Consider the following 26,417-nt stretch of genomic DNA (forward strand, 5'->3'; position numbering starts at 1 on the left):
TAAGTTGTGAATTTTTCCTCGTTTTCGTCGAAGCCTTAATGCTTGTAAATATGATAACCAGTGAATTCTGCCTGTCCATCGAGTACAGCAACCATACCAGCGGCCACTGTTGAGTGAAACTGTGAAAGCAGCTAAATGAGAGTAAGCCATAATATTGAGGCAGAATAGCTCTTCAAGGCTATTAGACACTTATACGCGAAACGTCATGAGGCAGCTCGACTCAGCCGCTTTGTGTCTAACCGCTGCAACTCGCAAAGACATCCTCGATTCGCACTGACAACGTCTGTCCGGGTTAGTGCTGCTACAATTGCACCCCTAGCGTTCGTGCTCCAAGTGCTGACTTCCAGCTGATGCATTATGAAAAAACAACAAAAATATGTTGGAAGCGACACTACGTGCAGCAACTTCTAAGGTGGCAGTTCGTGAATTTCGTTTCACCTCTTAAAGCCAAGCCATTCAAGGTTACTCAAAATAGCCTAATTTTTACAACGGTGGGGCCTCTTAATGTAGCCCGTTATTTTGTCATTAAACCGTAGGCGCCGCAGTGCTGAAAAATAAGTCGGTTTTTTTTTTATTCTGTATTTTTTTTTCAGCTCTCTGCGACCGCATCATGGCTCCTCAGACGGAAACGCTGGTCGAGCGGCACACGACTGCGCCTGCAAAGACAACAGCTCTGGTAGCCGAAACGAACCATGCAGAAGCGCCCAAGAAGTACAAGATCGAGATGGTCTGGTGGAACGTGTTCAAGATCTCGCTCATCCATGTAATCGGCATTTATGGCATATATGAGATGTACTACAGCAAGTGGCAAACGCACGTCTTTGGTAAGCATTCATCCTTCCTCAAGACGTTTCGCAGGCGACCATCTCTACATGATGCAGCTGAAGTATGATTTGATAACGAATGACACGAATCATGGCACGGCCTACGAGTCGATCGATCACAGAAGGATAGACTGAAGGGAGCGAGGCTGGGTTCGTGACTATTCGGTAAAGCTCATCTTAGACAAACCTCCCCATTCCAAAAATTCACAAGACAGACGAAGAACGGAAATGACGACTAGCTTAGATCCCCAGCTTGTGACTATCGGCGCTTGTTATGCTTTGCGTTTTTCTTGCTAGCCCAGGAACGCATCTGTGACGAAACTCGTTTAAGATGCTTTGCCGACGTACGCGTGACTTGCGAGCGCTTGGGTCACGCGCGTACGCCTTCATTTTACTGACAGACAGAATCAAGTTCTCTATCATTGTCTGTTCTTATGCGGTCAAGCAAAAATAACGCAACCTTCTAAACGAGTGCGCGCTTGTGCTATGGTGATGCTCAGCAAGGTGGAATAATTCAGGGCGATTCAGCGTGGCGATGTGGTTATACACTCGGTTCCTTCCAACAAAGCTAAGATCATTTAGCGCATTTGGTCCCCATGTAAAGGAATGTGTATAAACGGTAACGTCCTTTCGCAAACGAAGGTTCAACACGCGGCTTATTGAGTTCCTTCCGGCAAGTACTGCTGTATGAAAAGTCGTCTCTCTTTAACCCTGAAGTGCACTATGACATCATGCCCACCAAAAAATTGGGAAGTTGTTGTTCGAAGTCGCTAATCACATATTAGCAGATAGACATTGATGATGAAGCTCGAATCGGTATGTGCGAATAATTTAAGCTTCAATAAATTTACTAAATAAAAGTTATACCAAACAGAAAAAATGTTTTCAATTATGGGCATTGTTTCCACCTTTCACTTTACCCACCTCTCCAAAGCCGTCAATTGGAAAGAAAAAGCAATATTTTTAAGTTATAGTTTTCGTCAACATTATTACTTAGGTTTAGGCGGCCACAAGGCAAGTATTTTCAAATCTGTGAACAGCTGCCTTGCGTCACCTGCGCCCACCTTACACTAATGTTTATCTAACTTAGCGCTAACCACACGCAAAAATTAACAACCAAATGTCATCTGTAAAATATAAGACGACACTTTTTTTGTTACTGCTGCATCTAAATGTTCTATTAGACCCTAGCTGTGTCGACTAGACCGCCCAATTATGGTATGTTAGGGGAACCTTAGCATGCAAGGGCTGTCTAAAGAGACGTAAATTCGCTAAAACGATATATGAAGCAAGCTTCCGTCGCAGGTAAAGGAGGCCTTACTAACTGAAATTGTAAGTGTATTGCTATCTTTCTCATATTCATATGGAAAAACATAACTTTTTACAGGATGTCACTTTGAGACCTTTAACGAACGAACAGCGGGGCAGTCAAAACACGAGAGAGAAAATAGTATGTACATCTGCCATCACGAACTCACCCTGCGGTTATTTTCTCTCCAACAAAATAATTACCACTAACGTTCAACAAATGCTGCACCCCATTTACGAAAATGGCGGATGTCATCTCACTGTAAGACATCATTCAACATTTTAGATTAGCCTGAGACGGGGCATACCTGAAAAAACGATGAGGTCAACGGGGTCGAGAGAAAAAAAGAAAGAACCAGCGCCTCTGCTACTTTGCTCCCAAAGGTGGTCCAGCAAACTACAAAGATGGATTAAATGTAATGAGCAACTAATTTACCTTCACACATGATAATACTGCCTCCTGCCCAACAGACAGTATGATCTTAAAATCCCCTCCTCACCTTCGCCTGCAATTCAGACCAATTAGGCACACCATCCCGGAAAACTGGGCTCTTTCAAAGCATCGGAATATGTACAAATTACCTCGCGGTGAAGTAACAACGATTAATAGCAAGGAAAGCCATGCGCTCATTAGAGAGCGCTTTCTAGTGCGCAGAGATGGTAGGAATGAATACTTCCCCGTGGTAGGCGTAAATGACGTTTGACGCTTGATTTATACGGAACGGCTTGGACTGTTCATTTTAATGTTTTCAGTGCCAAGAATTCGTTCCACCTGCAACAGTGGAGCCTTGCTCAAACTCCACACGGTCGCTGTGCACAAGTTGGGCACGGAAAAATCTCTCCCCAATGTACACAGCGTGGATCTTTATGCAGGACATAAACGTGCATTCATATTAATGCCAAGAGCCACCGGCTTGAATAGGCGGCGACACTCAAATAAACAACGATAGCCATTCTGCTCATATCTTGGTCTGCTGTTTCTTTCTTTTTTTCGCAGGGAACATCATCCTCATCTTTTCTGGCATCAGTGTCACGGCCGGAGCGCACCGTCTGTGGTGCCACAGAGCGTACAAGGCGAAGATGCCGCTCAGGATTTTTCTCATGATCTTCAACTGCGTGGCGGCACAGGTAAGGTGCCCGCTTGCGACCTACTTTCTTCCGATTCATTCGCACAACATTCAAACCGAACTCGCGCGCAGTACTTCGCAAAGATGATAATTTCTATTTCATAACCTTCCACCCCACGTATTTCTTCCTCGTCTAATCCTGTTAGCCCCGCGGTCACTGGCTGCATTCCTCTTTTTATCTTGCATATTATACAGCTGCAAACGATCGCGGCTAAGAAGGCGGTAATCTAGCTTCTCACATGTATTACGAGGGCGTACCTTTCTTTCGAAACAGCGCTGCCGGAGGGCGAGTGGGGACATTAACGGCTTGAAGACATCTCTCTTTTTTTACGAGTGTTAAACTGCGAAGCTGGCATAGTGACAAGGCCTGCATAAGCAGCGTGGGAAGTCTGTAGGCCATCATTCATGGCCGGCACACCCATTCAGAGAAAGATGCCACTCGGTTCTTGCTGAACAAAAATAACTTTTAGCCATCAAGCAAAAAAAGAAAAAAGCTGCATAAACATGCAAGCGCGGCTGCTGTGTCCACACTGAATAGAACACCACAAAGCTGCAAACATCACAATGTCACCGAATAAAACAAGAAAAAAAAGAACGCCCAACGCAGAGGGCACTATGCAGCATACTCCGAGTACTGGCTGCATTATCAAAGATAGCTGGATCATTAAAAGTGGAGGTCAGGTAAGCATCACGTTGCACAAAGAATGACGGGTAATTACACTGAAATGCGAAGAAAAATGCGACACGCCTCGCAGAAACGAACTTGTTCAGCCGTAAGGGTAGGAAAGACTGTTCAATTTTCTGCAGCTAAGAGGGCATACAAATCGAAAAATGCGATGGGTAAAACTAAGAACAATAGGGTCATCAAAAGGGTGAAAATTTGGGCTGGTTGGTGCATGATCTGAGGCTAAAAACAGCGCTAACAGAGACGAAGCGGAGAGAGGGACACGACGCTGACTAACCAACCATGCCCCCCCTCCCCCCTCTTTTTTCTCTTTTTATTTTCTTCTTTTTTGCATGAACGAGAGATATTTAACAGACGAACGTGCAATGAAACATGGTTGTTAGTCAGCGTCGTGTCCCTCTCTCTGATTCGTCTCTGTTAACGCTGATTTTAGCCTCAGAATATGTTCATCTCTGATCTAGCTGCATACAGCACATTATTCGCTGGTTATGGAATGAAAAGAAGGAAAAACCTTTAAAATGCGTTTATCAAGTGTCCATTCGGTCTTGTTAAGCACATGTGACCCGCTTTAATTGCAATTAACGATGTTCAAGAGTTAAGATGCAAGCCAATAATCTGCCACGTGAAGACAGCCTAAACATGCAGTTTTGAGGGAAGCGTCACATGATATTCGGTACTCTTTCCGCTGTTGATATTTGGGGGCTAGCAGATAAGAAACATACTTACCAGGACGAGCAAGTCATTAGGTATAGCTGTTTTTCTCCGCAAAAAATAAGTAACCAAAGGCTAGTTCTTTAGCTTCCCGTAAAGATCCACAAACAAATTACGCCCAGCAGCGACACGATCGAAGGGAATTCTAGCGGCACCCGCGGCTTCTTCCTTTAGCATCGACGTAATGGAACTCCTTTTGGAGTCACGCAAGCGCTGGCCCATCATCCTTAGCGCATCGAGGCAATACATAATGGAACTGTGACTCATGCAATATGAGGAAGTTCAATGAAATATTTAGCATAGCGAAGGCGTACCAATGTAAACGTATACCAAACCAGCCGACTGCCTGCACCGCATCTGCAATATCAAGCGTGGGCGCCAATCTACTATCGCGTTTGCACAGCTGGTCTCTCGCTGGTCCGGTACCCATCTACCCCTGTATGTTTTCGCTATGTTAATGCTCTCTAATGGTACACTGCTGTACGTGTAGAGCAAGCACAAAATAATGTGGCGTCAAAGGTATTTGCCGAATAAAACACTAAACAAAAATATAGTGCGACCCAGAGCGGCCAACTAATGCGGATTAGGGTATGTTAGCTAACTGAAGCATCAACATTGGCTGTACCTTGGCCGGTGCAGATGCACTCTGCGCAGTCTTGAACAAGTTGCAGAAAATAAGTAGCCGATTTTATTTGCAATATTACTCCACGTGGAGTGCAACTGATCGCAGTTGTCAACTTCAGGCCTTGAAAAATAAGAGAATTACCGAAAAATCATATATTACTACTGCGTTGCTCTCATTTCCACTTTTATTTCACAAGCCACAAATTTGCCCGGACGGCGATATTTTGTGCTGCGTTGTTAAATTCTTCAGAGGCGTCATTTTTTTTTTTTTGATGTTATCACTCATTTTTTCTATTCTTCCTCGCCAAGCGATTACCAAGTCAAACTGAACACTCTGGCTACGAACACCTTGCGCACTAGCTCGTACGCAAACATCCAAATAGTTGTCTTGATTACAATGGAATCCTTGCTCTACGAGCCGTCTTAAGTTATATCCCCACCTTCATACGCTGTGTGCAGACTGCCGAGCTGGGCATAGTGGGATGTCATTTGCGGTGCCCTCTGACTTTGCAGAGTGTCCCTACAGAGCGCACGCGTATTGTTTCTTAAGATGAGAGCTGCCGCGGGAATCGGCGGCGACCGGTGAGAGCCCAAACATGATCGCGCAGGATGTTTCCTATAGCATGCCGGTACATTGTCGCTCCACCAAAAACGAAACTTCCCCGCTAGCGCAAGCGTTTGCCACCAGGTTAAATATCTGAAAGTTACACCATCAAACAGAACTTGGTTTTAAAAAAAAGTAGTTATATCGAGTAATTGGCTACGAGAAACAGTAACTAAAATACTCCTAACGTTATCATTTCAGTAATGAACTTCAGTTACAACAATTTTACAGGAATGAGCAACAGATTACAAGTAACTAATTCCTTGCAGCGCTTACGAATAAATCTTACGTGGCCGCTTATGTCAGTAAAGATTTACCTGTAGATCCCGCTCCGCCAAATCAGCTGAGTCATCGTACGCGACGTCAAAAGGATGGCATCATGCCGCTACAAGACGTGTACGTTAAAACCCCGTATTTGAAACTTGCCTTGGCACATTATTAGGTCAGTGCGAGGCTATTCGTATGCTTAAGGCTGCAATAGTGCCAACTATTTTTTAAAGAAAAGCGGGAACGGGGGGGAGGGGGGGGGGGGGCTGTTGGATTTCACAAGCATTTCATACTATGACGTCCCATATGCTATGTGAGTAAAGTAAAAAAAAAACGGCAGAAGGGTAAACCACGTTACCCCGAAGAAATTTAAGCAGTATATTATTGACGGTTGTGTGAAGGCAGCATGGGTACGTCTCACTCATTGTACCTGTCTAGATGCCTTAACGTGGTTCATTACCTTTCAGCGCTTCGTGTGTAATTTCTGAAACGAATGACAAAATCGCAATATTTCTAAACAAATCTTTTTATTCGGAACGTTTTCTTTTTATTATTATTGAAACGAAGCCCGTTTACCAATGACACAACGGAAAGCTATAAATGCTCGCGTATAGTCTGGATAGCGACTGCGACTGCCTCGACGTGGGTGTGCCTTGTCAATAGCCAGCACTCGAACGCAGCCATCGCGGTAGATTGAGATGAGCTATATAGTGCTGTAAAAAATTATAAATCAATTTCGAACACTTCTTGCAGAGCGCAGAAGGCGCTTTTCTAATAGATATGTCATTAAGAAATGCTGGCTGCCTTTGACAATCTAATTTTTTTTTTAAACAAACTTCCAATGTTGAAAGGTTGATACTTGTTAACTGTTACACTGCCTTTCGTACACGGAGAACGACAGCTCTGCTTCGTCTGGGCGGCTGCTACAATACTGCCCGGTGAGGCGGCAGTCCTAAGAAGCGTGGTCGTTACACTGAAAGAACTTAAACATTTTTGAACCTAACAAATGAGGAAAGGAATAAATGGAGAGTGGAGCATAGAGGGACACGCACAGTCTTGCAGCTGGCCAGATTGCAATTATAACCGGTATTAAGTTAGTCTTCCTGTCTTGTTCAATGTTTCTTTTCTTCGTATGTAAACATGCTTATAAAGACCTAGATCTTGTTTAACTTTGAAGGATTCACAATCAAGCACGAAAACCAACTTCTGTGCTTGAAATGGCATAGTTTGGCGGAGATTCAAGGAACCAAGTTCCTTCGCCACGACGCCCGCCAGTATCTTACCCCATTTTGCCCAGTGATTAGCATTAAATTTCAACTAGCCGGGAAGGAATTTCATGCGAATAATTTTCATATCTGACTCATTTAATTACACAACAGGCAAACTCAAAACAAGAAAACGGATCAGCATTTGACATGCAGCGAGCCAATGTCATTAGCTGAATTGTCGCTACTCGTTTCCATGAAGACTTCAAGCCCTGTTCTATCCAACTAGTTGATTCCCCAATCTGTTAATTCCAGTAAGCCTATGCACTTCATATGCTTCTAAGTATACCATCTCCAGCTTGCCTCTATCTCCTCATAATCTATGCTAACCACCGTGACAGATGGTTTCAAAACGCAATTGTTCAGAATTTTTTGATGTCGCGAATGCGAACAAAAGACACTCGTTTCCAAGCTACAAGCCTTTACACGCCTCCGCAATAAAATCAGTTCCTTCTTCCAGAAGAGGCGCACCAGAATGTGCAGAGCAGTCGCGCCGCTTTAGGTTCCATAGCAGTGTTTCCACTTGTATAGCTTCTCTTTTCTGCAATGTAGGTCTGAGATGCCGAGAGGCCTCCAAAGATAAAGACACGGATAGAGAACATAACTTTTATTTTCTATGAAGGCAGAGAAGGAAGGTAGTGGCAGGCACAAAATTTGCAATGTCGATGTCGCTGCCGAGCACGCCGAGCAGCTTTTTATTTTATTTTGTATTGTGTCCACCGAACAAACCTATGGATTATTCGTTTGCACTAAAGGCGCGTGCGCGTAATACGAAACAATGTGTTTCTGTACGCTGGGCGCTTCTAGGTATGTGGGATACATAAATCACAGGCGCAAGCATAAAGGCCTTAATTAAGCATTTCCGAGCCAATTCTGATTCGAGGTTTCCTTGATTCAATTCACTTCCAACGACAATTTCATTGTCGCAAATTTGCACATCAGAACAAAATTTTTGCTTCGTCTTTTTTGTCTCTGCTCTCAGGAATAAAAAAAAAAAAACTCCAGTGCGCATTTGTTTCGGCAGAATTCTTTACTACTACCGCGTACACATGGTATATACCGTACGCACATCTTAATTTCTTTGAACGCGCAACTTTGTCCTAACTCACGTAGTGGCCTCCCCAGTGCTTTCATTTAGACTTCATACTTCATAATGTGAAAAAAAAAAAAAAGAAGAAGTTGACTGGCATCTTGAATTTTGGTACCCGAAACACGCATACAAATCTACATAATTTCGTCTACCACCTTGATTTTCTTCAGTAGTAGAGGAACGACTATGATTAACGCGTTGACGCAACAGATGAACGCGCCCTGTAGACATATTTCCGTCGAGAACACCTCACTCGGAGTGGCACGATGGGCCGAGATTGCGCATTTGCGACGATAAGTAAGCGCCTGACAAAAGAACATCGGCAACGCCACTCGTAAATCAGGTTGTTTACAGGCAGCAAAGCAGGAGCCCGAACCAAGGTCGCTATCTTACTCCAAGCCAGCCGATGGGAGAAACGCTGCCGGTGATGATTTCGGCATTTACTGCTCTCCCCCATTTGCCCCCTGCTAATGCTTCACAGGGGGAGTCGAACCTACCTTTCCGAGAAGGAAGGAACTAACTACATTGCAGGAAAGTGCGATCCACAACTACTTTAGCAGCTGTGCGGGAATATGAAATAACTTTGGAAAGCAGGAATGTGCTGGCTTTCCCAAGTGTCGCCTCACCTCACGCCTTTCGTCAATTTGCACCAAACGTGGTCCGACACTGATGTGGGTTATTACGAAAGAGGTGACACGTTTGAAGGCGAGATGAGTGAGACGGGGCACGCCCTGAGCCTTTTGACAACGGCTACCTCGCGTTTTTATTTGACGTTTTTGTTGTTTTTTCACTTGCGGGACTCGACTTTCCTGTGCGCTGCGCAAGAAAAGAAAGCCACGGGGGTGAAGCGGGGCTGGCACTTATCCTAAACACACACACACACACACACACACACACACACACACACACACACACACACACACACACACACACACACACACACACACACACACACACACACACACACACACACACACACACACACACACACACACACACACACACACACACACACACACACACACACACACACACACACACACACACACACACACACACACACACACACACACACACACACACACACACACACACACACACACACACACACACACACACACACACACACACACACACACACACACACACACACACACACACACACACACACACACACACACACACACACACACACACACACACACACACACACACACACACACACACACACACACACACACACACACACACACACACACACACACACACACACACACACACACACACACACACACACACACACACACACACACACACACACACACACACACACACACACACACACACACACACACACACACACACACACACACACACACACACACACACACACACACACACACACACACACACACACACACACACACACACACACACACACACACACACACACACACACACACACACACACACACACACACACACACACACACACACACACACACACACACACACACACACACACACACACACACACACACACACACACACACACACACACACACACACACACACACACACACACACACACACACACACACACACACACACACACACACACACACACACACACACACACACACACACACACACACACACACACACACACACACACACACACACACACACACACACACACACACACACACACACACACACACACACACACACACACACACACACACACACACACACACACACACACACACACACACACACACACACACACACACGCACGCACACGCACACACACGCGCGCACAGGTATATTACACACAGTCCAGGCCACATATACAGACCGCGCTTAATTGCGAACATTTCATATCACGAACAAAGGCGTCAAAATATATATTATGGCTGCGACACTGCTTGTCAGGTAAAATGAAAACCCGTCTACAGTGCAGCACCATGTTTTAACGAACGCATCAACCTGACCCCGAGGCCAAAAAAAGTGGGCTTTCCGGCGGCGTCGAGAGCAATGAGCGCCCCGTTTCAAAAGGACAAGAAAAAAAAAAAGAGTTTATATGAAGTCTAATACAGAAAAAGCGCCTATATATTTTTCCTATATGTTGCTTATAACCTAAAATTTACGAGAGTTTGTGAAGAAATTAATGTAAACTGGGGGGGGGGGGGGGGGGGGAAGAACTCTCTCTTGTTTTGTGAAGGAGTTACTCCATTCAGTGTACACACTGAGCAAACGTGCCATTACGCCGCGCTATTAGCAGATTTTGCGCACCGAAAAGCCCGTAATTTTGCCAAATTAGCGTCAATATAGCAAGACATTCGTTAAACAAAGCAATGTTTTTTGTTAGAAAGTTTACGCAGTTTTTGTTAACAGGGATAGAAGAGTTATCTATAAAATCATCAAAAAATTCTTACCCTCTGCTTACACAAACTAAACTAGAGTTACTATGATTCCTTTATAATTTAAGTATTTTTCTTAATGGAAGCTGCTCTTTGAACAATGAAGTAAAGTAAAGAATAATGATCGTTGCTGTTACGAGCGGTAGGAAATACTAGGCCCGCATCATTTGTAAGAATGACGTCTGACATTGGAGCACATAGGGCAGAATTTCGGCCCAATTGCAGGGCAGCTGGATAATTTTATAAACTTCACACGTTAAAAGAGTGAACTAAACGGAGCGAGTCATTGACCCATGCAATGGTAGAAATGTCGAAGTTCCCTGATAGAAATAAACATTTTGGACAGCCAATTCATTATGGGCAGTGCAATGCTGATTGCTGAATGTGGGTACTTAAGCACGCAGCAATACAAGCACAAAATGAGGAATAACGAATCTCAAAACTCGTGCGTCAACCAGGTAGTCCGTTGGCCATACGATGCCACGCTGTCGATAACGAGGATTAGGCCAACACCGCCTGCACGAAGGTCACCATCTTAAAAATACAAATTGTGTCCTGTTTTTCAGTCAAATATTTTGATGATTTCTTACCCTTGTAGAAAGTAACGCGACAGCCAGTAAAAAAACGTCATCGGCGCACAAACCAGTGTACCAGGACAACGCCGCTCGGTTGCACAAGGCTCACAGCTGTGCAAAACTGGAACTTCGTTTGCATTGTTGTTGTTTTTTTGCCACGTACACGTGCTTCCTGCAGCGCATGAAAAAATACACTAAATGCGGCTTTAGCTCCGGGTGGTCACGAGTAGTAGTGCTCCTGATTCTTTTCCTGAATCATTATTTCTTTCTTTTAGAACGGGAGCTCTACTCTCCGGGATGCGATTCCCGAGTTTGGTGGGTGTCGCCGAATGACCTTGATCTCATTATTAGGCCCCGCCTCATCATTCTCTCCTGGGGATAAAGATAGTGTACATCAAAGGTCTCGCTTATGTTCAACTTTTCAAAATGCTTGGTGCAAAGATATCGTAATAATTTTATAGCTCCGAAACCCATGCGAGTTAGAGCTTAATAATTAAAATACAGTGCAGTGTTGTGCCTATATTGACCTCATAAGCCACCAGTTTAACCGGACAAATATAGCATTTGCACAGAAAAATAAAAAAAAAACTGAACATTGTGTTGTTGTGTTGTGTTGGGTTGGGTTTAATGGCGCATAAGTAATTAAGGCTATCATGCGCCAAACACGAGATGTATTGTGTTTATGTTAGGAATACAAACTACAAATATCAAGGACATTACAACTTGTTTAGGAGCACAATTGCATCTACTAGGAACTTAAAAACACTGAATGTATCGACAATTGCATTCTCTCCGAGGAGCAAGGCGAGGTGAAATGGAATTTGCTCTCTGTAAAAGTGTGTAAAATATTTTTCCCTCAGTTTCTCGAACTTTATGCAGGAGAATAAAATGTGGTTTATAGTGACTTCTTCTCCGCATTCTTCAGAGATCGGCCTTTCTTTTTTCCTAAGAATGAAGTTGTGCTTCAGATGGGCATGTCCGATACGGAGGTGACACACAATTACTTCAAATAAGCGCTTCTGATGGTTACATGACTTCGATTCCTCGAGTTCTGGTCATACCATAATAGCAGCAGAAACACGGGGGCAGGAAATAAAGTTCTGCTGGATACCAAGCCACATAGGGATCAGAGGCAATGAGAGAGCCGATGCAATTGCTGCAGCTGCCTGCAATGTAGAAATTCAGAAAAAATGTATACCGTATTGGGATGCCAAAAAATATGTACAAACAGAACTGAGAATAAAATGGCAAGCTTCACGGGACAATGAAGCAAACAACAAACTGCATGCCGTAAAAAAAAACTGAACACTTGAACGAAAGGTGCAGGACGGACGACTTGAATGGAGTCGAAGATGTTGCGGTCGACCCTACTCTGTAAAAGCTAAACGACTTCCTGTATGTGATGTTAATAAACAAATGAATTAAAAGAACGCGAAAAAATAAAAAGCTAAAACGCTATAGTTTACAAAAAAAAAATTTTTCACGAAATAAGCCAAATCCATCAACCGAAACATTTACTGTAGTGGCAAGCTTTTACACCTATCTTTCCTTTGAAAATGCAGCTGTAGCAAAAGTTCCCTCGTAACGCTTAGGATACCTACCCACACGTTTTATGTGAAATCGTGAAATGTACCAGATGCTCCTGGCGTGCGAATCGGAACGAGGCAAATTCATTCGTGGGAGCATCTCATGTCAGCTTGAGTCTTAAGGCTTGCATTGTTTCGCGCTTGTTTCATTTATTCCTTCTATAACTCTACATTACGGTCGACTGTTAAGGGCATGAAAAAATCGGCGGAATATGTGAAGCCAGAAGACGACGATGAAAATTTCTAGAGCACTGAAGAATCTGAAGTGCAGGAATGCGAAAGCCAATGGTTGCTGCTTACACGGTACATCGCGCACCCCTTGTCAAACGCAGCCAACGTTCCGTTGAGCGCATCAAAATTCACCGATGTTCTATGATTGGTTCACAGGAAAGGAAAGACACAGTATCTTTCGCTCTCGGAATCCCGTTGCTATCATCCTCAAAGTAGACAAGGAGAATTGTGATGTGCGTTTCACGATCCCGGGCATGGCGCAGTTGGTTAAAGCGCTCGGCTGGGTATCCGGGGGATGGAGGTTTGATTCGAGATGGAGACAGGATTTTTTTTTTTCTGAGACGTCATCATGATGACTGACAAGTGAAATCCCGCGGTATCCCGCGGAATCTCACGAAGTAGTGCGACACTTCTCGCGGACGCACGCACGGACGGACACGCTGGCGAGTAATGAGCCATTAAAGGCTTTCGCCTTCCCAACAAAATCATTAGCCCCGTCACCGAGGAAGCAAGAGTGCGTCTCTGCTACACTGAATTTTAAAGGATTCAGTTCGGATGGTCTGTATCGGCTTCCTAAATAATTTATTACTGAAGAAATGACCCACGCATCGAGGAATATCCACCTGGGAAGAGCTGTGATGCAGTCGAGTGTACTGTTGGCGTGTACCATTCCGATACAAATCAATTATTTAGGACGCTACATTGAAATGTAAAACATTAAAGAGCACTGCAGAATCTACATTCTAGTAATGCAAAAGCACGGATACTGTTGGTTGCTTCTGGTTCCTTCTAGTTGCTTAATTCACTCCTTGTTAACCCATTTTAGTCTTTGGTACCTTCACATTGCGCGCCAATCCCTTTCTATGCCCTTTTTGGGCCTTTTTTTTTGGTTGCATGACGTCACTTCTTTGACGCCATATTAATTCACTTCTTGTTTACCCATTTTAGTCTTTAGTACTTTCAAATTACGTGCCAATCCTTTCCTGCAGACCGCGTCCGCGCACCGCGTCCTTAGACCACGTCCGCAGAACGTGTGTGCAAAATCGTGTTCGCAGTAGTTGTACGTAATTGAAAAGCGATAGAGGTTAATGAGTGGCGTCAATTGATAGAGGCTGACGTAATGTTGTGTCCGCAAAAATAATTAGGCCAATAAGTTAATTATTTATTTAATTATGGGCAGAACACGCAAAATTGTGTCCGAAGCAGTTGTGAATAATTGAGAAGTGGTAGAGGTTAATGAGTGGTGTCAGTCGATAGAGGGTGACGTAATGCTGTATCCGAAAAAATAATTAGGCCAATATGCCCTTTTTAGGAACTACTTCCGGCTGCGTGATGTCACATCCTTCACGTTGCCGTAACTGACTGCCTTAATTAACTACTTTAGTCTTTGGTACTTTGAAATTGCGCACCATTTCCTTCCTATGCCCTTTTTTTAGCTCGACTTCAGGTTTCGGGACGTCAAATCCTTAATGTCACCTTAACTGACTGATTTAATGAACTATTTTAGTATTTGATACATTCAAATATGACGCCAAGCCATTAGCTAATGAGACCATTTTCGCCTTTCTTTTACATTTTCTGCCTCTAATTAATTTCCTAATTAACTTATTGGCCAAATTATTTTTTCGTATGCAACATTACGTCACCCTCTATCGACTGACACCACTCATTAACCTCTACCACTTCTCAATTATTCACAACTGCTTCGGACACAATTTTGCGTGTTCTGCCCATAATTAAATAAATAATTAACTTATTGGACTCATTATTTTTTCGGACACAACATTACGTTAGCCTCTATCGATTGACCCATTCATTAAGCTCTATCGCTTTTCAATTACGTACAACTACTGCGGACACAATTTTGCACACACGTTCTGCGAACGCGGTCTACGGACGCGGTGCGCGGACGCGGTCTGCAGAATGAAATCTGTGTACATAGCGAAGTAATGCTTTCGCATTAATAAATTAAAGCTCCCATACACAGCACCTAGCTTACTTGCCGGTTGCGGAGGTTGGAACATGTGAAAAAAAAAAAAGAGGAATATCACATCTTCGCTTGTGACAGAGGCTTGCTATTCACATTTCTTTAATTGACTATGTCGGTGAAGCACCGCATGTGGTTCTGGTTGCGAACATTGTATTTTTTAATCCCTTTTCTGCTTACTTCATATAATCAATTTGAGCCTAGTTTTTATAGACAGGGCTTTAATTATCGCTGCGAGAATGAAGTTTTCGGAACGAAACAGGTTCAGGATTTATAGTTTCGTATTGAAAGGAGCCAATTAGAAAGTTTACATCTTCATATTAATCAAATTATTTGCAAGTTTTCTCAGTACGTAGTGGCTTAAGAGTTGCCCTGACTTACACGTAATGCATATCACATAACGGCTTGAACAGCGCTATGGTTTCGGCGGATAATAAGCGTTCGCTTTATTCTCAGTTCCTTTTCAGGTGGATTCGGCTAATTTCAAAGATAATCTATTCAGGCGCATTTTCTTTTTCGTGCAAAGCAAGTACAATAGCAGAGCGCAACATGAAATGCTTAAGTGTGCCTTGCTCGAGTTGTATCATTACAGCGGAAGACTGTTACGGGGTTTCTCGATCCTGGCTTCCGGCATCTGCGTTTGGAGCGCGTGCGTCAATTATCCCTTCATTTCGCGGGAGGCATCTGCGTCGCACCTTGTCGTGGGTTATTGCTTTCACATCGTATCTCATCCCCGAGCTTTCATGCAGCAGAATCGGCCCCTAGCGTTTTGGGCTCAGCTCGCACTCTTTGGCGCTTCTTGCTCGCTCCAGTCCGCTTAGCCTCTACCGCAACCTACAAGGACGTCTGACAGGTTTGACTTTCAAATTACCAGCGCCGGTCACTCCCGCGTGACGGGCAGCGCTCTGGGTGATTGCAGCGCGCGCACAAAGCCAACATTAGACAATGCCGCTGATATTGCGACAGATCACGCACGAAGCGCGCTCGGGGGCCAGGGAGCACACGTCCCGGTTGTCACCATGTGCTCAGGAAGGGGCAGATTCTTCTAGAAGCCTGTCATGTTTTCGTTTTCCTTTAGATGTGTTCCGTGAGTACACTTCAAGCGTGCGAAGCTGGCTATGTTGTTGCGGTTGATTTGTTTGGAAGGAAGGAAGAGCTATACTTTGGCGTCCTAGGTTTGGTAATTGAGCTTCTTCGGTTTCACGGCCATGCTCCTTGGACGCGTGGCCCGTCTACTGCTCTGTGCTTCTCCATGACGTCAAAAAGGAGGGAATCATTTCCAAGTGTACCAATATATTTTTGTTATTTTGTGCCTGGATGTCCAGACTATGTCCACAGCCTTCACGAGCTGTCCTCTTTCTGGCGGCTCCTAATTTCGCGGGAAGACGGAAACATTGACGTTTAATGTTTCAGTTTTGGCGTTGAAACGCATTACGTCGTCGCATATGTGGGCGTGTACGAAAGAGTGCAAGTGCTTTCACTACAGGTCCCAATTATGTGATGGCGTGGAAAGACACCTCATCCAACGCTTCATGACCAAAGCTTTGCTCTCAAAGCGGTAGTGTGGCGAAAAAGCTCGATAAATTATCAGTTAAGAAATCCTTTTCTTTTAGCACGTGAAATTAAGTTCACTTCTTTATCAGCGACCATTGTCACAAATTATGAAAAAAAAAATGCATTTAAAACTGTGCTGACATCCAGAGTATACTAGTGAGATTGGACTCCGTCCTCCGCAGCCTTCTGTGTTTGTATCAAAATACCGTTCGCAAATAAAAAAAAGTCTAGAATATTCCTCGTCGTCCGCCTGTGGCCTAACCGAAGCCGAAGTTAAGCCTGAACCTGAAGGTTCCATGTATCCATAACAAACGTTGTAGTCAATGTGAAAAAATCCCTTTCCTTCTCCGTTGACAAAATATAAGGATACCCTTTCGATGACGTGAAATTGGCCAGGGGAACACAACTGCAGGATGGCCAAAGCGAATTTCCGGACCTTCATATCGCGTCTGGCTCTGAGACTTACAGCCATAATTTATACCTTAAAATTCCGCACAGCCAGCCACGCATTACGAAACCCTAATGTAGAGAGGAGAAGCTTTAGGTTTGTCCTTAGTTTTATTCGAACGCGGCACAGATTGCTGTGTCAGCTCTTGGGGTATTGACTACTCCCATTGGAACCAATTTTGTTCAAAATTCTCAGAGCAGCCGGAACCCATGCCCATACTGGAATAGCATATTGAACCAGGGTGATTTGCTGCTGTCGCAAAATAACCCGCTAAGCTACAAAGATAGCAATCGATATTTATCCCAGTGCAACCTTATGGCTGCGTAGAAGATGTACACAGCTACGTGATTTACTCACTTTTTAGAAACGCACAATGCTTTTTTTCACGAAGCATGGTGGAGGGGCGCAACGTGTGGAGTCCAATTAATATTTATTTTCAATTTAGTTTAGTCGGTTGTTTGGGACATAGTTGTCGCCACAGTGGCTCAGTGGTTAGGGCGTTCGACTGTTGATACCGGGTACGTGGGTTCAATTCTTGCCGCGTTTCGATGGAGGCGATCGCAGGCGTCAGTTCACTGTGCGACGCCAGTGCACGTTGAGCAACTCCAGCTGCTCAAAATTTTCGGAGCCCTCCACCACGGCGTTCGTTATAGCCTTAGACGCTTTGGGGCTTTGAATCCTACAAAACTAAACAAAACCACAGAGTTTCTGCGCAAGTCGAAATCTGACTACTTTGGTGTTCCTGAATTTCGTGACCATCGCAGCGTGGTCATCTGAGCTGAATCAGTGACATCGCTCCTAGCAGCAGTAGAACACTTAGTCCTCTGGCAATCTCACTGATCAGGAAACAAAGTTTTCCATAAACAATTCTTTCCACTTCCAGAAGTACGGTCTGGTCGCGAATTAAACGTTTTAAACAAAATATTTCACTCGTGCTTCCTTCCCATCTCACTGGCACATTCTACAGCTTTACTGCAAGGAATGTCGAATACTCAGCTTTATAGATAGAAAATACAGCACAAAATCATTTCGCTTCATGCAGTTCCGTCCAATCTAAACAGCTTTGACCGGTAATGTGTAAATCTGGGCAAGCCGAATCCGATTCACGAGGAAAATAGCACCAAGGAGAGGGTGACAGGACGAAGGAAGGCACGACACGAACACTAACTATTTCGCAACTAAATATTTATTGAAAGAGCATCAAAAATAGAAACTAGCCTGTTGAAAAATAACATTAAAACAAACGTGAAGAACAACAACACTAAAAAATTCCAGGGCAGACGCTTCAACTAGCGAGAAACGCTGAATAACAACACACAAGACACGTTATCAAAAGAAATTGGGACTTACAATCAAGGAAGAACCGGAAAAAAATTATGAAGTGCTGTATAAATATGCCATTTTCTTTGGAATCAGCATAATTGATGTTAACCTATACAATATTTTTCCTGCTTTGAGATATCAAACTTTCCATAATTTCGTGTTAGGTTCATGCTTGTGGTCTGCTGAAAGGCCTCTTTGTCCTGAACGGATGCTACAACCATTTTTAAGTACGATAGAACACGAAATTTCATTTTCAGGGTCAAAGCCATCCCGTTTGTTTGACCGATGCCGCAAAAGTAAGGAATGTAGGCCTTTTTTCGAACAAACAGGCAGTTTAGCAACCCACTAGGCTCAACCTTCACGCGAAATCATCAAGGCTGTTTGCATATCAAGGCGCAAACATTTGCGTAAGTAAACTATAGACTGTCTTGTCTGCGAAGGAACTGACGTATCTAGATAGCACATGAAACTAGTTTCCGTCCCGTTCTTTCTTGATAGTGAGGGCTGTGTTTCCTTGACATCGTATCTTGAGTCTTCTTAACCAGCATGCATTTCTCCCTAGTTAAAGCGCTCTTTTTAGGGTTCTTTCTTTTTGCCTGCCTTTTTTTTTTTTCTCTCTGCGTTTTTTTTTTTTTTTACATGGTGGGGCTATACTGCCACCTTATGACACCACCTTTTCTTCTGTAGCAATATACTCCGTGCTCTTACGATAAAAACTTAATTGCGAAATAGCGCTTTTCTTAGGTTGTGCGAAATAACAGTCATTCCATGTCTGTTTCCTTTTGAGTCCTCTTCCTCCGTCACGTTACTTTAAGAGGGGTTGGTGCGACGTGTTTGACATGAGCTAGTTGGTACGGCATATAGTGACGCGTTGTTAATTAATTTTGCCCACCTGCTGTTATTTGCTGTACGCTGACATCACACTACGCTCGTCCATTTTTGCCCTTCGTTTGCACAGAAACACGTCCGCCATGGCCGAGACTGGATCCACATTACGATCGGCAGCCGAATGCCAAAGCCACTGAACCACCACGACGGGTAGCTGTGAGGTTGCATAAAATGTTTACTGGAGATTCGGCTGCTGGTAGCAAACACAATCTCACATACGCAACGGATCTTTCAAAGTGCTTTTTTTTTTTTATTCGAACCATGCACGGTACGACACAAAGCCAAACATTTTCACATACTATGCGTTTGTAGAGATCGCAATTTGGTCCTTGTGCTTCTTGTTGTTTCTTTTTGCACCAAGTCTCTGGAAATAGAAAAAGATATATATTAGATACGGTACTTTTGAATCTCTATTCCTTAGCTTCGCTCTGTTGTCGACTGTGGGGGTTCGTTAGTAACAGCCTAGTATCGCACACCGGTTGTGCGTCATCATTCACATGTTCTGCATGCGCTAATTAAAACGCCGACTTAAAACGCTTGTGCACAGTTTAATAGTCGCCAGATATGTAGCCTAACGAAAAAATTTTTTAATGAAATATCAAGCACTTGAACCTAACTTTAAGAAAAACTTGTGATCACGCATTTAAAAAACGAACGCAGATGTTTCCTTCACGATGCATGCCCGATAGAGTCTGTCGAGTAAACCGCGCACTTCAAGGACGGCCCTTATTTGGAGCGGCAATGCGACGCAATGATAGTACGACAAAAGGAAGTCGCATGCACCTCGAACATGCGGTTACAAATGTTGACAGCACGAGTCAAGTTCTTCTTCTCCCTGGCTGCCGTTTGCGCGATTTTGCAGCTGTAGAGGAAGTTAGAGCAAACTATGACGCCGTCGCACTTTACTAACGATCAACAGGAAGACTTGGGTGTTCTTGGTGGTGCAACAGAAAAGACGGTCGTGGTGCAAGCCAGGCGCACAACCTGTGCAAAGCAGGGGAAAACACAAGCGGAATCTTCCACAAAACGCGTCCTTTCCAACCGAAGAAAGAGTTCGTGCGCGCAAGAAAGAAAGAGCTTCCTGCTCTGAATGTTGTCTCATATAGTGAATACTTCAGCAAAACATGTTCTAGAGCACTTGCCTGGTCTGGCCGGCAAGTAATTAATTTTCGAAGGAGAAAAAAAAAGAGTGGGGGAGGGGTGGAGCAAATAGCATGACCTTAGTAGAAGCGTTAATACTATCGCAATTAGCAACCATAAACGTTTCTATGTGAACAAGTCATGTGTGCGCAATTCTTCCATATTTGCCGGTAGACTGGCCTGCTGAAATGGCTTTATTAACGCACAAGCGCTGGCGCAGCAATTAGCACCCGACTATGAAAATCCAGATTGCACGCACACTTCTTCAATATCTTGTAGAAGTCTTTTGCATGGCTGCACCATGTTACTAGTGTACACCGCCAAACTCTAAGTCCTCCAACTTGTCTGAAACTGCGAAGTGTGCATTCTGTAGAATTAAAAATATCTGCTAACGGGGTGTCTCCTTTAAATGAGACGCAGTTTTGCCACAAACAGTGCCGCTTATCTGGGCTGGCCACATCTGCCTAAAGACTATATTGATGAAAGGGGGAATACAGACATGAGTTAAACCTAGCATTAATGTGCTTGAGCGAAATTTCTCAAAAAAAAAAAAAAAAAAAAAAAGGTGAATAACAAACCAACGTGATTACTATTAGTGAGAACCTTGTATCTTTTACGTGGCTGCAACCGGAAGCGGCACCGCTGTGTCGAATATCAGCAGCACATAAGCTCGGCGCCACCATTTTACGGACCTGTTGCTAAATGTTTCAGCAAGGGTAACCACATGCCAAGGCAAGGCCTAAGAAATCAACTACTCTAATTTGGAGTGGCGTTACTTTAGCAGTTTATTAGAATACCGAAGATGCAGTGAAAAGCAAAAAAAAAAAGATAATTTATAAAACACCTTATTACGCAACCTATGAATTCAAGACATCAAGATCAGAGACCTGCATTATTGAATCAGTCGTTAGGTGTTGGGGAAGGGAACAACGCATTAGTGCTAAGCATGAAGTCAGCCAAGAATATTTGAAAGGAGGAGACTATTTTATTCGTTTATTAAAGGATAGAAAGCAATTCAGCCATTTGTTAAAGCTAATAGATCATTTGGCAGAAAGTGAAATAGTGGGAAATGCAACGCGCTACCTCAGTGGGGGACCAAACTCCTGACCTCCACATGTCACGTTCGGAGCTCATTCAGCCGAACGACGGAGTGGAATGTTGCTTCGGATTTCAGAGATATTTATGTGCCTGATTGCGCAGCCTAACCTTTAATGTGTTCAGCAGCTCCATACCAGACCACAGCGGCAGTACTCTGGTAATATGGTCAAGAGCTGTAACCGCTATGGCCGCGATGGTTTTCACTTAAAAAAATTCTTACCCGTCCCTTCTCCTCCACTTTTTCGCAGAATGACCTTTACGAGTGGGTGCGTGACCACCGTGTCCACCACAAGTATTCTGAGACCGACGCTGACCCGCACAACGTGAACCGCGGCTTCTTCTTCGCGCACGTTGGCTGGCTCATGTGCCGCAAGCATCCGGATGTGACCGAGAAGGGCAAGCACATTGACTGCAGCGACATCTTGGCTGACCCGGTGGCCAGATTCCAGAAGCAGTAAGCGTCTAAATCTCAATGAATGATTATTGTGGTTTTTCTTGCACCCTTCCTGCTGATATGTATAATTTCGGTGCATATGTCTCAACTGAGCTTGTAAATTGAAGGTGATTTCATAAAAGTTCTTTCTTTTCCTTATGTAGCTCTGAGCATGCAGCAATCGAGTAAATAAAAAAAAAAGGATGCATAAAGAAATTACGGCAAGGCCAAAAGTATGGTATTTCAAATAAATATATGGCGTCAGCAAGCAAAGAATTATTCGCGCTTCAACCGACGACACTTGAAGAAGGTTAAAGAAAATGTTTTATCATTTATTGAAAATTATCGACAAGCGACATTGCAGCTTTAGCTGCGAGATGTTCATTTGCATGCAGGTGTATAATAGCGAGCGGGCACGTCGCGGCAAACATTCTTGTTGACTCCCTGCCAGTGCCTATAGTTACGTCAAAAATGTCGTCGACATGGCACTTCTTGCATCTATAGAAATCACACAACACTCAGTTCGGGTGGGCCAACCGTGCCTCATCGTCACTGTGAGGGATTAAGAACATGACTAAGCCGAACAACGTGCCCTCATTTTTGCGCACGAAATTTCTGCTGAATGATAAATCTGAGTAGCCCGTCTTTCCTTCTCGCTTACTTGAATGAGTACGGGAAAGGGGCTCATTAAAAAAGCTCGGCAAGATAGAAAGTTCCAGAACTTTGCATTAACCGAAGGTTCTATTTTAGAGGCCCGCACTTGAGTTTGGGCATTTGCGGCGCCTTTTCAAGACGAGATGATAACAGCTTGCGATCAAAAGAGCAGGAAAAGGACGAGCGTAGGTGAGTAGGTGATATGGCGTCTTCCTCTGTGCCAAGGTTGTTTGGTTTGCAATGGTGAAAATGGGCTACAGAGAAAGCGGTTGACGGGAGACGCGCCGTTCTTAGTACACGTAAGAGAAGCTAATTTAAAAGCCAGCCTTGTAAACACAAAACCCAGACTCGCAATTCAGCTGCTTTCATTTGCTTTTCTTTTAGTGGTTGCGCCGCTCTTTGATGTCAGTTTTTGTTTACACGCAACTTCTCACTGTACTATTCTGTTCAAGAATGTCCAGTCATATAGCCTTCACAGAATAAAAGAGTTCTTAAAGGCACGCGTCCATTACTATACAAAAATATGCAATGAGTCAAGAAGCAGCAGCCAGCACAGTAAGGCAGGACTTTCCGCGCATAACAGCAATGCCGACTAATTTGTCAAAGCAATCTCAAGGTGCGCAGTCGAAGACTGATTTTAAAATTGTTACCATTACATTCAGATATGAAAGGGCAGCATAAAGCTTGTAATTATCCAAACAACGCGCGAACCTTCGGAACTGATTACCACAAACAAAAAAAAAGTTAATTGCGTCTTTATGGAAGCTACCATGTGGCGCGCGCCCTGAACGCTACCAGCCCTTTTGCTTCAACTGCAGTGAATTCTGCTGATTAATACCAGCTTCCCAATCAAAATGTGCTAAATGAATGAAGAGATTCATTTGTTTATTTGGGCTTTGTATTGCGTTTCTATCGGCTAAACTTAATGGAGAGCGATATATAAATCTACTGCGTTAACGAGAGAACTTTCCTATTTACCTATTGGGCCTTAGTCGCGGGCTGATTTTTTTTTTTTTTTCAGTATTCCAATCTTAAACAAACCAAAAAGAGGTCTAAAAAATGTTAAAAACACAAAAATATTCGCGTTAAGCATAACCCCAACTAATGCAAGCCTAATAATATTATCTGAGCACCGCTCGCTTTCGAAGCCCTTAAGCGGTGCCAAATTCGCAAAGCCAACTGAGAATCCCATAACACAAGACGACCGCTTTGTCTTACGATTTTGGTTTCTTCACAGTTGGCATCCAGTTTTGCGCAATTTCTAGCTCTTTTTTCGTATAGAGAAATAAACTGGCCCCCGTCGAAGCGCTACTCACGTTTATCCACACACGCCCATCGCGGCTCTGGTTTCTCACTGTGCAGGTACTACATGCGCCTGGTGATGTTCTTCTCCTTCTTTCTCCCCACTGTGCTTCCGGCATGGCTCTGGGGTGAGTCATACTGGAACGCCTTCTGCACCGTCACCATGCTGCGCCTCATCCTGTCGCTCAACTTCACCTGGTCAGTGAATAGTTTCGCCCACCTTTGGGGCACGAAGCCGTACGACAAGAGCATCTCTCCCACGGAGACACCCTGGGTGTCCTTCTTCGCTGTCGGTGAGGGATTCCACAACTTCCACCACACCTTCCCTTGGGACTACTCGACCAGCGAGCTGGGCTGGCGGCTTAACATGAGCACAATGTTCATTGACATCATGGCCAAGCTGGGCCAGGCATACGACCTGAAGACCGTCTCTAGGGAGGCCGTCTTAGCGCGAAAGCTAAGGACTGGAGATGGAACACGCCTTCCCAGAAGGTTCCGCAAGATGGTTGCGGCGGCAACAGAAAACAATGTGACAACAACCACGCCGGCAGTGACGAGCACGAGCCAGGGGTGAAGGAACGCAATCACCAGAAAAAATAAAATCTAGTTAGGCGGCTGCACTGCTGTGCGGCCTATGGGACTATAGTACTGCCACGAACCCACGGACAAATGTGTCTTGTGCTATGCCTTCGTACGGGCATAAAGTATCACTGTGTGAATGACTCGTTGATGCCATGTTGTATTTGTAATATCAGCGCTATTCAACAACGGCTCTTCTCTGCAGTACAAGCGCACGACATACAAGAAGCACCACAGATGCTGGAGCAGTGACGTGAAAATACTTCGGGTTTCATTTTCGTTTTCTTGTATTTTCGCCGCAGCAGAAGTTTAGTTTTGGTAGACTGTGCACTTCAAAAGCAGCACGAAAGAACATACGCACGTATATGCACACAATGGACAGGATTGACACTAATGGAGTCAGTCCTGCCAATTAAGCGCACGTTTCTTTGTTCTTTTGGTATGCTTTTAACAGTGCCCGCATAGCTTCGCCCGAAACGGTGCTGTCCTTTGGATGTCTAGTGGCCTTTTCTTTGTGATTTCGTAATATAGGCCTACTGTTCGTGCACCTGTTGCCTAAAAAGAACTGCAGACAGAAAGTAGCCAACAGCCAGCCGGTCGTTTCAAAGGACCGAAACTTTGGTGAAGAGAAGGTGCCAACACGGGCACGTATATGCAACATCATTTTTGCTGGACAAAGAGACAGATATGTGAGACGGATTTGCCCAAGAAGTACTATTCAGAGCAACCGCATGCAAAATTAAAGCAAAAGGACACCCTAACAGCGTCTGCCCCCAGAAAGTTTTACTTTTAATCATTATTTCTGCCACGAAGTGCATGTTAGCGATTTTTACACGCTAAAAAGATGACGCTTTACAACATGTGCGAGTGTACACAGCTTTGTTTCGTTCATTCCTCACAATTGATGACAAAGTCTATAATTTTTTGTTACTTTCACCACGATAAAAGTGCTCACATTTCAGACGAAAGAAAGTTTTCAAGTGATATACTCTAGCCACAGGTTTAGCTGCGGACAATTTACCATAGCCTGTAGTTATAACAAACCTTTCTCTCGGAGACCTTGTACTGAATTTTCGGAAAGATTTCCCAAACATGAATAGTTTGGACACAGCAAGTGCTGCGAGCCATACGGGCTCTTGTTTATTTCCACTGTCTCCCTCTCATAAAGTTTTCTGTATATAGTCATGTTTTGTAAAACATACACAATAAAAAGCTTCCTATTTAAACCTTCTTGTCATTCCGCTTCTTGTCTTGAATGTTTAGGAACGCTCCGAGGCGAAATAATATGGCAACACTTAAGAAACTACAGGATTGTATTGGGGATGTCAATAACGGCTCACTGCGAAAGAATATATACACAGAAGCATTTTAGTATGCGTAAATGGTGGCCATCACACTGGCGTCTCATTTATTAACTTCGTGAGTGAGACGCAACGTTAAAGGTTATATGTGCGCACTAAACTGCATTGACTCCTTCTACATTAATACGACAGTGAGCTGCCCGGGCGTTCGCGTATTTTGGCAGCAAGAATAAGTTAGGTCCAAAAGACGGCTCGCGGCAAGACAGCCACGAGGGCTCGCCAGCGCTAACTTTATCGCATGCTCCTTCAAATTTTGCTAAAGCAGGGATTGCTAGCACACTGTGCCGTAGTGTTCAGTGTATTTACCAGCCTTATGTATTTTTACTCGAT

The 26,417-nt window shown here is 44.1% G+C and overlaps 1 protein-coding gene across 1 annotated transcript; it reads left to right on the top strand.

The window, feature by feature from the left end:
• Positions 1-599: 599 nt before the first annotated feature.
• LOC146201572 (acyl-CoA desaturase-like) lies at positions 600-24,792 on the top strand. Its single transcript, XM_084587656.1, has 4 exons — positions 600-824; positions 3,130-3,260; positions 22,007-22,212; positions 24,208-24,792. The coding sequence occupies exons 1-4, from the start codon at positions 611-613 to the stop codon at positions 24,719-24,721; spliced, it is 1,065 nt and encodes a 354-aa protein (XP_084443782.1). The 5' UTR covers positions 600-610; the 3' UTR covers positions 24,722-24,792.
• Positions 24,793-26,417: the final 1,625 nt, after the last annotated feature.

This window comes from Amblyomma maculatum, chromosome 1, assembly GCF_055883805.1.
Source record: "Amblyomma maculatum isolate TAMU_Amacu chromosome 1, ASM5588380v1, whole genome shotgun sequence".
Lineage (NCBI taxonomy): Eukaryota > Metazoa > Arthropoda > Arachnida > Ixodida > Ixodidae > Amblyomma > Amblyomma maculatum.

Excerpts from the sequence above, each read along its gene's own strand:
- LOC146201572 (XM_084587656.1), top strand. The coding sequence starts at position 611 with ATGGCTCCTCAGACGGAAACGCTGGTCGAGCGGCACACGACTGCGCCT. Across the intron at positions 3,261-22,006 it reads TCAACTGCGTGGCGGCACAG|AATGACCTTTACGAGTGGGT; the intron begins GTAAGGTGCCCG and ends ACTTTTTCGCAG. Across the intron at positions 22,213-24,207 it reads GTGGCCAGATTCCAGAAGCA|GTACTACATGCGCCTGGTGA; the intron begins GTAAGCGTCTAA and ends CTCACTGTGCAG.